The following is a 15,166-nucleotide window of genomic DNA, read 5'->3' as shown; positions in this document are numbered from 1 at the left end:
TACTGTATACTGATATATAATCCTGTCAGTAAGTGATGTTGTATGCTCACATTATACTGTATACTGATATATAATCCTGTCAGTAAGTGATGCTGTATGATCACATTATATTGTATACTGATATATAATCCTGTCAGTAAGTGATGCTGTATGATCACATTATATTGTATACTGATATATAATCCTGTCAGTAAGTGATGTTGTATGCTCACATTATACTGTATACTGATATATAATCCTGTCAGTAAGTGATGCTGTATACTGATATATAATCCTGTCAGTAAGTGATGCTGTATGATCACATTATACTATATACTGATATACAATCCTGTCAGTAGTGATGCTGTATGCTCGCTCACATTATACTGTATACTGATATATAATCCTGTCAGTAAGTGATGCTGTATGATCACATTATACTATATACTGATATACAATCCTGTCAGTAGTGATGCTGTATGCTCGCTCACATTATACTGTATACTGATATATAATCCTGTCAGTAAGTGATGCTGTATGATCACATTATACTGTATACTGATATACAATCCTGTCAGTAAGTGATGCTGTATGATCACCTTGTACTGTGTACTGATATATAATCCTGTCAGTAAGTGATCCTGTATACTGATGTTTTCTATATATTTCTGTCAGTAGTGAGGCTCTGCTCCCTGTATACTGATGTTTTCTATATATTCCTGTCAGTAGTGAGGCCCTGCTCACTATACACTGATGTTTTCTCTATATTCCTGTCAGTAGTGAGGCCCTGCTCACTATATACTGATGTTTTCTATATATTCCTGTCAGTAGTGAGGCCCTGCTCACTATATACTGATGTTTTCTATATAGTCCTGTCAGTAGTGAGGCCCGGCTCACTATATACTGATGTTTTTCATGTACAAGGCTTTGCTGACCTTTTTTCTCTTGAGTAGACACAAGAGTGGACAAAGCCAGACAGGTACATGAGATGGACTCCAGGCTCAAGTCAGAGTCCAAACATTGGGAGAATCCAGGTAAGACAGACTCTGCTGTTACTTAACTATGTAAAGTCACTGGTGTCCTCAGATATCCAACTCTGCCACTGTGAGTAATCCGGCTGAGCAGAGACATTGAGGACAAGGTACCTGGAGAAGAATTGTCTCCCAAGTGTCATCACTCAGGTCTGTATCAGACGTCCTATGTGATTTCCCTTAGATGTGTTTAGAATCTCATCTGAGAATCAGCCCGGTTGTCTGATGGGTCAGCAGTATATGAGGATCCTAGAGTTCCTCCAAGGAAAGGAAGAGCTTGGCCTTTCCACAAGCTGCCAAATGGAAACCATCTTAGTCCTGCTGCTCTAAAGGGCAAAACTTCTTCTCCAAGAGCCAATGTTCTGCAAAAGGGCTCAGGATAAAGGAACCAGGGAGAAGACTACCAAACCAAATCAGTTTGATGTCAGAAGGACAACCATGGTTGGTGCAAGACTTTCTGGATTCCTGTCAGCCTGACGAAGGGTGGCATGTGTTCTGGACACCTATCTGCATGTGCCCATACATCCATCCTCAGCGGAATATCAAAGTGGCCATCCAGTCAGGAAAAGGAGTGCTTCACTATTCTGGACCCTGCCGTTAGTATATACTCCCAGGGTGGTAGAGACATTGTGGTAGTGGCTGTTCTTCATCTTCAGGGGATCCATGTGGTGCCGTACCCGGGCACCTGACTCCGGCTGGTTTTTTCACTGAAGTCACATTCTACAAACAGTCTGAGAGATTTCCAGGAGAAAGTTCAGTCTGTCTGGACAGGAATCTCCAATATTTTTCCTCCCTGCTTGGGCTGTCAGTCGCACATGCAGGAGTCTCAGATTGTGGCTTTCCAAAAGAAAATCTCCCAATAGGTTGTAGCTTTTGACCTACTGATGTGGTCCTGCTCACAACAGATGCCTCTGAATCAGATTAAAGAGCTTACATGTTGGATTTTTGAGTTTAGAGGAGCTGGACACATGAAGAATATCAGATGTCAGCCAACCTGAGGAAGATGAGGCCAGTGAACTTGGGTATTTTGGCTACTCTTTAACCCAGTGCCCAGTATCCCAGCGGTCCCAGCAGGCACTCTGAATATCCAGGCGGATCAGCCGAGCAGAACTATTCTATGTTCAAGCAGAGGTCCCTCACTGAAGTATACCTCTGCCAAATAGTCAGCAGGAGAGGTCTACCTGATAACGACATGAGGGCTACCATAGAAAACTGAAAGGTTGCTAAATTTGCTTCTCTGAATTGCAGAAACCAACCAGACATCTTGGATGCACTGACAGTATCATAGACAGGCCTATACATCTATCTATTTCAGCCTCCAGTCATAAGGAAGATCCTGATGGACAAGCCAGACATGATCCTAATAGCCCCATACTAGCCAAGACGGGGTTTGTTTTCCCTCCTGTTACAGTTGAAGGAAATTTCCTCCCCACAGGGACATGCTGACACAGAATGGGTCCTTCATCCACAGCCGGAGCTGTTGCCTTTGACTGTGAGGAGTTTGAGAGGGATAGATTCCATATGATGGGCTCATTGGAGGAGGTGATATCTACTCGTCTTTTCAGCCGAAAGAGAATCCTTAAGCAGATTAGCAGATCAGCAGTCATCACTTGATCCTTCACAGCACTAAGGCAGGTCAGACCAGTCATGGGTCTTCCTCAGACCAGTCGTGGGTCTTCCTCAGACCAGTCGTGGGTCTTCCTCAGACCAGTCGTGGGTCTTCCTCAGACCTGTCGTGGGTCTTCCTCAGACCTGTCGTGGGTCTTCCTCAGACCTGTCGTGGGTCTTCCTCAGACCTGTCGTGGGTCTTCCTCAGACCTGCTGTGGGTCTTCCTCCGGTGGTGTTGTCTAAGCCTCTCCAGAGTAAGTCGACCTGAAGTGATTGTCCTGCAAGTTCTTTCCTGATTGTGATAACATTCTCACACAGGTTGGGATAAAATACAAGCGCTCTCCTCATGAGATCCCTTTTATAAGATTTGTACCAGAGGGAGTCCTGCTGAAGGTGTCATCTGAGATGACATCAGGGAATTCACTTGCTGAAGTTCTTACTGGATCCACTGTTGAGGAGGAAGAGTTCTTCACCATCTGGATGGGTCTACAGCACTAATCTGCTACCACAATAGAACCAAGACATTCAGGGTGGAAGAGAATCTGTTCGTACAGTTGCCGGTGTGGTAAAGGGAAGAAAGGTGTCTAAAGCTACCTTGGTGGAATGGCTTAAGTCTACGATTCTGAACGCCAGTGAGATCACAGGAGTTGGGCCACCAGATTCCATCATAGCTCAATCTACACTCTAGACAACCAAAGCTGGGGTCCAGCCTCTGGCATGTCGGTGCTCTATGCCGTGTTCAATTAAGTATCCCCCCCCCCCTTATGTTGCTATACAGCTCCCTTCTGTGCTGCCTGAAGATGAAAGGGAAAGGGAAAATTTGTACTTACCGTAATTTTGCTTTCCATGAGTCTGAAGGCAGCACGTACAAACCCTCCCTACTATAGGTAGGGAACTGAGTCTATTCAATAACACAAGTGGATGAGGTTCTGATGGATATTTATTGCCAGGCTTGGCCTGAGGCTTGTTAATTCTCTTAATTGTTTGCTAGGTGGGCGGTCCTGGGATGAACTGAAAGGAGCTATTAACCCCTTCTGTGCTGCCTTCAGACTCATGGAAAGCAAAATTACGGTAAGTACAAATTTTCCCTATAATACTGCCACCTATGTACAAGAATATAACTAATAGGTACAACAGGTGCGGCACAGCTCACTCGATCGCCCCTCCCGCTCACGGACCGGACCGGACCTCAGTCCATATAATAATAGAAAGAAATGGAGTTGTCCAGAGCAGGATATCAAGCAATACAATTTTTATTCAGCGGTAACCGTGGGTGATGACAAGGTGACGCGTTTCAGCCGCACTCAGCAGCCTTAGTCATACAAAACAATAGTGCAAGTGGCTTGCTTATATGGGGGTGGAAAAATGGGATCCGCCCCGATAGGAGTATTCACAGGGCTTAACCCATTATTCACCTCCATCCAGCAAGTATAGTAAATATAGTAAAAACGCACATATAGTGTGAACAATACTCAAAATATTAAAACACTTGGGTTACAAGCAATAATATAGAAAAAGACATACGTTAGTACTAAAAATACAAGAACAAATTACAAAATGTCAGATAACATATATACATGTACGATCCTAAAATAAAAAAAGGAAGGAGAAAAGGGAATTTCCTATAGAAAAATCTATATAAATATTACCCTATATCATATCATATGAATTTGGATGAATTCAAGTAACCCATATGATTGTATATACTACCATAGGACATGAGAGAAATTTTTTAATTTTTTATTCCAATTATATAGTAGGATCGCAAATGAATATACGGAACAATTAAATTGTCTCAAAAATGTCCCCACATGTGGTATATATATTGTTTAATACTCTGTTATGCATATGCTATTAATTATCATATGTGCGGGAAACAATTGTGGGAAAAGAATATAAAAATAAAATTCCTCCCAAACTCCAAGGGGAACCAAAAATGTATTATTTTACACGGGAACAACAGCAGATCAATAATGGAGAATGACATCTTGTCTTAAATTTAAGCCAAGGGGACACCTGGTTTGAAGTTTAATGATCCAGAAGACCTCTCTATCCAATAATTTTTGTTTGATATTGCCTCCTCTAATATTATTGGTGACCCTTTCAATCCCCTGAAGGCTGAGACCAGAAAAATCACCCTCATGCTTTTCGGCAAAATGCTTACTAACCATGGAAAGATGTCGGGTCTGGAAATGGGGAATGTCCGACAGGTGTTTTCTGGTCCTAGCCTTCAGGGGATTGGAGGTGCACCCCACATACTGTAATTGGCAGATGTTACATGTCATTAGATAAACCACATGACTCGTGTTGCAATTAATGTATTCTGTATTTATATTCTTTTCCCACAATTGTTTCCCGCACATATGATAATTAATAGCATATGCATAACAGAGTATTAAACAATATATATACCACATGTGGGGACATTTTTGAGACAATTCAATTGTTCCGTATATTCATTTGCGATCCTACTATATAATGGGAATAAAAAATTAAAAAATTTCTCTCATGTCCTATGGTAGTATATACAACCATATGGGTTACTTGAATTCATCCAGATTCATATGATATAGGGTAATATTTATATAGATTTTTCTATAGGAAATTCCCTTTTCTCCTTCTTCCTTTTTTTTATTTTAGGATCGTACATGTATATATGTTATCTGACATTTTGTAATTTGTTCTTGTATTTTTAGTACTAACGTATGTCTTTTTCTATATTATTGCTTGTAACCCAAGTGTTTTAATATTTTGAGTATTGTTCACACAATATGTGCGTTTTTACTATATTTACTATACTTGCTGGATGGAGGTGAATAATGGGTTAAGCCCTGTGAATACTCCTATCGGGGCGGATCCCATTTTTCCACCCCCATATAAGCAAGCCACTTGCACTATTGTTTTGTATGACTAAGGCTGCTGAGTGCGGCTGAAACGCGTCACCTTGTCATCACCCACGGTTACCGCTGAATAAAAATCGTATTGCTTGATATCCTGCTCTGGACAACTCCATTTCTTTCTAAGAATATAACTACTATAATACTGCTCCTATATACTAGAATATAACTACTATAATGCTGCCTCCTATATGCAAGAATATAACTACTATAATACTGCCCCTATATACAAGAATATAACTACTATAATACTGCTCCTATATAGAAGAATATAACTACTATAATACTGCTCCTATATACAAGAATATAACTACTATAATACTGCTCCTATATACAAGACTATAACTTCAATAATACTACTCCTATATACAAGAATATAATTACTATAACACTGCTCCTATATACAAGAATATAACTACTATAACACTGCCTCCTATATACAAGAATATAACTACTATAATACTGCTCCTATATACAAGAATATAACTACTATAACACTGCCTCCTATATACAAGAATATAACTACTACAATACTGCTCCTATATACAAGAATATAACTACTATAATACTGCCTCCTATATACAAGAATATAACTACTATAATACTGTCTCCTATATACAAGAATATAACTACTATAATACTGCTCCTATATACAAGAATATAACTACTATAATACTGCTCCTATATACAAGAATATAACTACTATAATACTGCTCCTATATACAAGAATATAAATACTATAATATTGCCTCCTATATACAAGAATATAACTACTATAATACTGTTCCTATATACAAGAATACATACTCACCAGGCTGACATGTTTTGGGACACGGACTCCATTCACTAAATAGAGTCACAATACAATCCTTAGCACAAGGTAAAGTACAGGACCGGACTGTTTCGGGTTTAGTAGATTCCGGGCACCTGAAAATTGTAAGAGAAGTCACATGTTAAAACATGATGAATATAGTTTTCAACCTAGGTCAGTGTTTCCTAACCAGGATGCCTCCAGCTGTTGCAAAACTACAACTCCCAGCATGCCCGGACAGCCGAAGGCTGTCCGGGCATGCTGGGAGTTGTAGTTTTGCAACAGTTGGAGGCTCCCTGGCTGGGAAACACTGACCTAGACATTGGAGAAGGAGCTTCAGTTGCCCCTAGCAACCAGATGGCTGCTTTCATTTTTAAAAAGAAAAATGAAAGTAGTGCTCTGATTGGTTGCTATTGGCAACTGCACCACTCTTCCTCTGTGCAGGTTTTGATAAATCTTCCCCACTGTGTTAATTATTTCTGCAAACAATAGAACATTTATTCTTATCTATAAGGAAACATAGTACAGAAGCTTTTGGCATGTTTTGCATTACATTAACATTTCGCCCAATGACCTTTTGCTGGTGACTTGGCCTCCATGGCTCTTGATGCAGGAGACCCTCCGAGCCTGCACCCCCAGGCCGCACTCCACCTTGCCCTTGCGGCCGAGGGTGCCGTTCTGTTGGGCGATCTTTCCGTCCGCCGCGCACGGTTCCCATGGCGATGCCTCCCAGTAAAATGTTGAGCACGGATGGTCGTTGCACAATCGATATTCGTACAAGGCTTGGTTTGAAGGACAAAGCTTTCCACCTGCCGAGGAGAAGTCAATAAAATCATTGTATTATGTAACATTATAATTGTCTTCCATTGTATTGTATTCTACTGCGCCATTGTGTTACAACAAAGCACATTTAAATGCCGTTTAACACACAAAATCACTGTCGGAAAATTTAATTTAATGCAATATTTGATGCTGTATTTTCTGTTGATGGCTAAATATTTAACATGAGGTCGACCATTAAATATTAATTCATCACAAGTCTATTATAGGCTTAAATGGGCACTGTCGGATTCAAAAACTTTTTATATGCTTTACATCTTGGCAAAACATTAACCTTTCTAATATACTTCATACGAAAATTTTGTTTCCTTTTTATAAAATCATGGCTTTGTCCAAGCTGAAGCACAGGCATAGAGAAAGTCCGGTAAGTGAGAGTGGACAAGCACTCCTCTGTGCTCTCTCCTGTCTGATAGCACTCCTCTGTGTTCTCTTCTGTCTGATAGCACTCCTCTGTGCTCTCTCCTGTCTGATAGTACTCCTCTGTATTCTCTCCTGTCTGATAGCACTCCTCTGTGCTCTCTCTTGTCTGATAGCACTCCTCTGTGCTCTCTCCTGTCTGATAGCACTCCTCTGTGTTCTCTCCTGTCTGAGAGTACTCCTTTGTGCTCTTTCCTGTCTGATAGGACTCCTCTGTGCTCTCTCCTGTCTGATAGTACTCCTCTGTATTCTCTCCTGTCTGATAGCACTCCTCTGTGCTCTCTCTTGTCTGATAGCACTCCTCTGTGCTCTCTCCTATCTGATAGCACTCCTCTGTGTTCTCTCCTGTCTGAGAGTACTCCTTTGTGCTCTTTCCTGTCTGATAGGACTCCTCTGTGCTCTTTCCTGTCTGATAGCATTCATCTGTGCTCTTTCCTGTCTGATAGTACTCCTCTGTGCTCTCTCCTGTCTGATAGGACTCCCCTGTATTCTCTCCTGTCTGATAGTACTGCTCTGTGCTCTTTCCTGTCTGATAGTACTCCTTTGTGCTCTCTCCTGTCTTATAGTACTCCTCTGTGCTCTCTCCTGTCTTATAGTACTCCTCTGTGCTCTCTTCTGTCTGATAGTACTCCTCTGTATTCTCTCCTGTCTGATAGTATAGAGAAAGTCCAGTAAGTGAGAGTGGACAAGCACTCCTCTGTGCTGTCTACTGTCTGATAGCACTCCTTTGTGCTGTCTCCTGTCTTATAGCACTCATCTGTGCTCTCTCCTGTCTGATAGCACTCCTCTGTGCTCTTTCCGGTCTGATAGCACTCATCTGTGCTCTCTCCTGTCTTATAGTACTCCTCTTTGCTCTCTCTCCTGTCTGATAGGACTCCTCTGTGCTCTCCCCTGTCTGGTAGTACTCCTCTGTGCTCTCTCCTGTCTTATAGTACTCCTCTGTGCTCTCTCCTGTCTGATAGCACTCCTCTGTGCTCTCTCCTGTCTTATAGTACTCCTCTGTGCTCTCTCCTGTCTTATAATACTCCTCTGTGCTCTCTTCTGTCTGATAGCACTCCTCTGTGCTCTCTCCTGTCTGATAGCACTCCTCTGTGCTCTCTCCTGTCTGATAGCACTCCTCTGTGCTCTCTCCTGTCTGATAGTACTCCTTTGTGCTCTCTCCTGTCTGATAGTACCCCTTTGTGCTCTCTCCTGTCTGGTAGTACTCCTCTGTGCTCTTTCCTGTCTGATAGTACTCCTCTGTGCTCTCCCCTGTCTGATAGAACTCCTCTGTGCTCTCTCCTGTCTGATAGGACTCCTCTGTGCTCTCTCCTGTCTGATAGCACTCCTCTGTGCTCTCTCCTGTCTTATAATACTCCTCTGTGCTCTCTTCTGTCTGATAGCACTCCTCTGTGCTCTCTCCTGTCTGATAGTACTCCTCTGTATTCTCTCCTGTCTGATAGTATAGAGAAAGTCCAGTAAGTGAGAGTGGACAAGCACTCCTCTGTGCTGTCTCCTGTCTGATAGCACTCATCTGTGCTCTCTCCTGTCTCATAGCACTCCTCTGTGCTCTTTCCGGTCTGATAGTACTCCTCTGTGCTCTCTCCTGTCTGATAGCACTCCTCTGTGCTCTTTCCGGTCTGATAGCACTCCTCTGTGCTCTCTTCTGTCTGTACTCCTCTGTGCTCTCTTCTGTCTGTACTCCTCTGTGCTCTCTCCTGTCTGATAGTACTCCTCTGTGCTCTCTCCTGTCTGATAGTACTCCTCTGTGCTCTCTCCTGTCTGATAGCACTCCTCTGTGCTCTCTTCTGTCTGTACTCCTCTGTGCTCTCTGCTGTCTGATAGGACTCCTCTGTGCTCTCTCCTGCCTGATAGTACTCCTCTGTGCTCTTTCCTGTCTGATAGTACTCCTTTGTGCTCTCTCCTGTCTGATAGTACCCCTTTGTGCTCTCTCCTGTCTGATAGTACCCCTTTGTGCTCTCTCCTGTCTGATAGTACCCCTTTGTGCTCTTTCCTGTCTGATAGTACTCCTCTGTGCTCTTTCTCCTGTCTGATAGGACTCCTCTGTGCTCTCCCCTGTCTGGTAGTACTCCTCTGTGCTCTCTCCTGTCTTATAGTACTCCTTTGTGCTGTCTCCTGTCTGATAGCACTCCTCTGTGCTCTCTCCTGCCTGAAAGCACTCCTCTGTGCTCTCTGCTGCCTGATAGTACTCCTCTGTGCTCTTTCCTGTCTGATAGTACTCCTTTGTGCTCTCTCCTGTCTGATAGTACCCCTTTGTGCTCTCTCCTGTCTGATAGTACTCCTATGTGCTCTCTCCTATCTGGTAGTACTCCTCTGTGCTCTTTCCTGTGTGATAGTACTCCTCTGTGCTCTCTCTCCTGTCTGATAGTACTCCTCTGTGCTCTTTCCTGTGTGATAGTACTCCTCTGTGCTCTCTCTCCTGTCTGATAGGACTCCTCTGTGCTCTCTCCCCTGTCTGATAGGACTCCTCTGTGCTCTCTCTCCTGTCTGATAGGACTCCTCTGTGCTCTCTCCTGTCTGATAGGACTCCTCTGTGCTCTCCTGTCTGTAGTACACCTTTGTTCATGCCTGTGCTTCAGCTTGGACAAAGCCATGATTTCAATAAAAAGGAAATAACATTTTCTTATAAGGTATACTAGAAAGGTTTTGCCAACATATAAAAAAGTTTTTAAATCTGACAGTGCCCATTTAAGAGATGTAATATAATAGGGTCCACCATGCAGGGCCCCCATCTATGAGCCACAGTAGAAAAGTAACAACGCACTATGTCCAAAATCTAAAATGTGCTATGGGTCTCGAGTGGGAGCCGAGGATCTCATGTTTAAAGGGATACTCTGAAGGAAAAAAAAAAAATTTCAAATCAACTGGTGTCTGAAAGTTAAACAGATTTGTAAATTACTTCTATTTAAAATTCTTAATCCTTCCAGTACTTATACTACAAAGCTACAGCTGATGTATGTTCCAGAGGAAGTTCTTTTTTTTTATTGAATTTCCTTTCTGTCTGACCACAGTGCTCTCTGCTGACACCTCTGCCCATGTCAGGAACTGTCCAGAGCAGGAGAGGTTTGCTATGGGGATTTGCTCTTACTCTGGACAATTCCTAAAATGGACAGAGGTGTCGGCAGAGAGCACTGTGGGCAGACAGAAATTCAAAAAGAATTTAAAAAAGGAAAGAACTTCATCTGGAGCATAAAGCAGCTGAAAAGTACTGGAAGGGTTAAGATTTTGTAATTGAAGTAATTTACAAATCTGTTTAACTTTCTAGCACCAGTTTTTTTCCAGTGGAGTACCCCTTTAAAAGGGTTATCTCAAAGATATAATGAATCTCCTATCACCAGGAGAGATAAGTATCTGATTGGTGGGGAGTCCAATCACTGGAACCCCATCAATCAGGAGGTTCAATCATGACAGCCTGTGTTCTCCAAATAAATGGAGTTGCAGTGCACATGCCAAGTAGCCGGACCTTTACACCCAGATACCTATCATATTTCATATGGATAGGTGATACATTTTTAAATCCCTTTATTTGACCATATATATATATATATATATATATATATATATATATATATATATATATATATATATATATAATATGTGTGTGTGTATAAGATATGTGTTGGCCAAATTAGCTGGTAGGCTGCTCATAAATTCTCCCCAATGTCAGGGAAGAAAAGGATCAGGCATGTTAGACTTCAACTGCCTGATCCTTTTGTTTTCAATGAGATAAGCCACCACCAAAGGAGTGTGGCAATAGTGTGTTCTTCCTCTCTCCATTTTTAACACATGGACTCTTGGCCAAGCACAGGTGTATAGTTGTCAGCGATCAGAATGTTCAGCTGACTGCTATCTTATGTGTATTGCCACCTTAAAGGGGTACTCCGCCCCTAGACATCTTATCCCCTATCTGTGCCAGATGACTGGCGATGCGGGTGGAGGCTTACGATGTCACAGCCATGCCCTGCTCATGATGTCATGACCACACCTCCTTAATGCAAGTCTATGGGAAGGGGCGTGACGTCGCTGTGGTGGGACCCCCGCGATCTCGCTGATGCACCTGGAGTTCGTTTAGACCATCGGGTGCAACGCCAGAGGCTCGTGATGTCATTGCCACGCCCCACTCATGATGTCACGGCCATGCTCCCTCAATGCAAGTGTGGTGTCCCGTAGGGTCCTGTAGGGCTTACCCCTGGTCGCCTCATCCAACTTATGGTAATATATTATTTAATGTATAGGAAATATATATGTATAGGACCTTTCTCAGGTCACATGATGTACATTTGCAATGTATAATTGCTTAAGGACTTTCCAGGGCCATGTGATGTACCCAGAGTTCACTGGGTTCAGGACTTACAGGTTTGCTGACCAATGAGCTTAGTCCAGCCTGCTATTATAAAGGGCTGTAGCCACTAAATTCTCGCTCTTAGCTCTTAGGACCTGGACATGGAAGCAAGCACAAACAACTCAGCACAAATATCTCAGCATCAATTCAATGAATCTAGGCCAAAGCCTAAGAATCCTGCAGCCACTAAACCGTGAGTTACAAAGCTCCATCTATCAAATCCTGTGTGACTACTACCAGCTAAAGTATTCTAATTAGTAGCACAGTGGCCTTCATCAAAGCTCATTGCTTCAAAGTCCCAGCAAAACCTGTGAGGAACCTATATCCCAGTTCACTCTTAAGAGACTGTTATGTACAAAGACTGTTGCATAAAATCTTCAAGTAAAGTTCTTCAGTTTATTCATAAAGTCTGAGGTGGACTTTGCGTTATTTTCCCTACCTTTTCTGGGACAGTTTGCGGTAGGACCATTAACATTAAGGAAACCTCACCCTGGCGTCACAACATTCAAGGGTTAATACCACCAAACCCTGTAACATTAGCGCAACACCCAAGACACCACAACTCTCCTGGTTCATCACACAAGTCTATGGGAGGGGGTGCGATGGACATCACGCCCCCTCCCTTAGACTTGCATTGAGGGGTGTGGCTGTGACGTCATGAGTGGGGCATGGCTCTGACATTACGAGCCTCCGTACCGCATCACCAGTCATCCGGTACGGAGCGAAGTTCACTCCATGCACCGGATGTCTGGGGTGCAGCAGCCCAAATCGTGGGGGTCTCCAGCGGCGGGACCAGATGAGGTGGCGGATGGTCTCCTGAGGGATGTCCTCCCAGACCTGGACTAAAGCATCCGCCAACTCCTGGACAGTCTGTGGTGGATGGAGCGAGACATGATGTCCCAGATGTGCTCAATCGGTTTCAGGCCTGGGGAACGGGCGGGACAGTCCATAGCATCAATGCCTTCCTCTTGCAGGAACTGCTGACTCACTCAAGCCACATGAGGTCTAGCATTGTCTTGCATTAGCAGGAACCCAGGGCCAACCGCACCAGCATATGGTCTCACAAGGGGTCTGAGGATCTCATCTCGGTACCTAATGGCAGTCAGGCCATAGAGGGCTGTGTGGCCCCCAAAGAAATGCCACCCCACACCATTACTGACCCACTGCCAAACCGGTCATGCTGGAGGATGTTGCAGGCAGAAGAACGTTCTCCATGGCGTCTCCACACTCTGTCACATGTGCTCAGTGTGAACCTGCTTTCATCTGTAAAGAGCACAGGGCGCCAGTGGCGAATTTGCCACGATTTTGGCTGCGGCACCCCAGACATCCGGTGCACGGAGTGAACTTCGCTCTGTACTGGATGACTGGTGATGTGGGACGGAGGCTCGTAATGTCACAGCCACGCCCCACTCATGACGTCACAGCCACACCCCTCAATGCAAGTCTATGGGAGTCAATGCAAGTCTATGCAAGTCTTGTGTCGTGAACCAGGAGAGTTGTGGTGTCTGGGGTGTTGCACAAATGTTACAGGGTCTGGTGGTATTAACCCTTGAATGTTGTGACGCCAGGGTGCGGTTTCCTTAATTTTAATGGTCCTACCACCAACCAGACAATCAGACATCTTATCCCCTATCCAAATGATAAGATGTCTAGGGGCGGTGTACCCTTTTAATACTTTTTTCCCCTTCAATTTACTTTTCTAAATCCAGGTATCTCAGGATGTGGTTGACATTAGACATTCATCTTCACATGGGCAGACAGGTGCGCATGATCACAGTACAGGTGGGCACTCACCTTCTCCAGGATAGGCCAGGATCGACCTGCTTCTGCTTTGCTTCCCTTCTGCATTCTTAGTCGAACAAGACCTGGAACACTGCGACCAGTCCGACCATTCACTGATGACACAGTCCAGACTGCAGGGCACCTTACATAGCAGCTGCACAGGGGGCTCCTCCACACAAAGGTCTGCGGAGACGGGAAGACCTGCGAGAGAACAGAGACATTACAGTCCTCTCTACCAACTCCTGGGAATCACATACAGGAATAAAGAATTGTTATTAAAAATTCAAAATATCCCCTCTTCCCAAAAAAATGTAAGTGGTACTCCAGTAAAAAACAATTTTTTTCATATCAACTGGCTCCAGAAAGTTATACAGCTTTGTAAATTACTTCTATTAAAAAATCTTAATACTACAGAGGAAGTTGTGTAGTTTTTTCCATTCAGACCACAGCGCTCTTTGCTGACACAAGAACTGCTCAGAGCAGGAGCAAATCCCCATAGCAAACCTATCCGGCTCCGGACAGTTCCTGACACAGACAGAGGTGTCAGCAGAGAGCACTGTGGTCAGAATGGAAAGAACTACACAACTTCCTCTGTAGTATACAGCAGCTGATAAGTACTGGAAGGATTAAGATTTTTTTGTTATAGAAGTAATTCACATATTTGTTTAACTTTGTGGACCCAGTTGATATGAAAATAAAAAAAATAATAATCTTTTCCACCGAAGTTCCCCTTTAATTGTATCACCTTGTCTGGAAATACACTTTGTTCAGCTATGTTATCAACATAGTAAAAAAAAAATAAAAAAAAAATTAATTTTTAAATTATGGGCACAAAAGCTTTGTTAAAAACAAAATTATTGTAAAAAACTAAATTATGCCTGTATTATTAAGCATAGCCTAAAAGTGTATTTTTTTTTCCAAACACAAGTTTTCCAGTACATTTAATGGTAAAATACAGGGTGCCATTGGAAAAAACAAGTCCCCATATAGCTATGTCAAGGTTTTTGAAAAACAAAACAAAATCCACAGCAGTCTTTGATACAGTCTTTAAAGGGGTATTCCAGGCAAAAACATTTTATCCCCTATACAAAGGATAGGGGATAAGATGTCTGATCACGGGGGCCCGCTGCTGAGACCCCCCACGATCTCCCTGCAGCACCCACATTCTATGCGGGTGCTGAATCTCCAGTTTCGAAAACTTCCGAGACTGGGGACGTGACGTCACGCCACGCCACCTCCAATTATTTCTATGGGAGGGGGCGTGATGGCCGTCACGCCCCCTCCCATAGACATGAATGGAGGGGGCGTGGCATGACATCACGTCCCCAGTCCCGGAAACCCGGAGGTTTCCGAAACTGGAGGTTCAGCACCCGCATAGAATACAGGGAGTTTGCAGGGGGTCTCAGCAGCGGGGCCCCCGCGATCAGACATCTTATCCCCTATCCTTTGGATAGGGCA

The 15,166-nt window shown here is 43.5% G+C and overlaps 1 protein-coding gene across 7 annotated transcripts in view; it reads right to left on the bottom strand.

Moving 5' to 3' along the window:
- The window catches only part of THSD7B (thrombospondin type 1 domain containing 7B), a 567,277-nt gene that overhangs the window by 290,803 nt on the left and 261,308 nt on the right, over positions 1-15,166 (bottom strand). For all 7 annotated transcript variants that reach the window (XM_056535831.1, XM_056535826.1, XM_056535830.1 and 4 more), the window contains 3 exons: positions 13,721-13,909; positions 6,902-7,136; positions 6,328-6,443 (listed from right to left, as the gene is read on the bottom strand). In XM_056535831.1, coding sequence (XP_056391806.1) covers positions 6,328-6,443; positions 6,902-7,136; positions 13,721-13,909 — 540 coding nt within the window. The remainder of the gene's footprint in view (positions 1-6,327; positions 6,444-6,901; positions 7,137-13,720; positions 13,910-15,166) is intronic.

The sequence above is a fragment of the Hyla sarda genome, chromosome 8 (genome assembly GCF_029499605.1).
Source record: "Hyla sarda isolate aHylSar1 chromosome 8, aHylSar1.hap1, whole genome shotgun sequence".
NCBI lineage: Eukaryota > Metazoa > Chordata > Amphibia > Anura > Hylidae > Hyla > Hyla sarda.
This window is presented reverse-complemented; position numbering and strand designations above follow the sequence as displayed.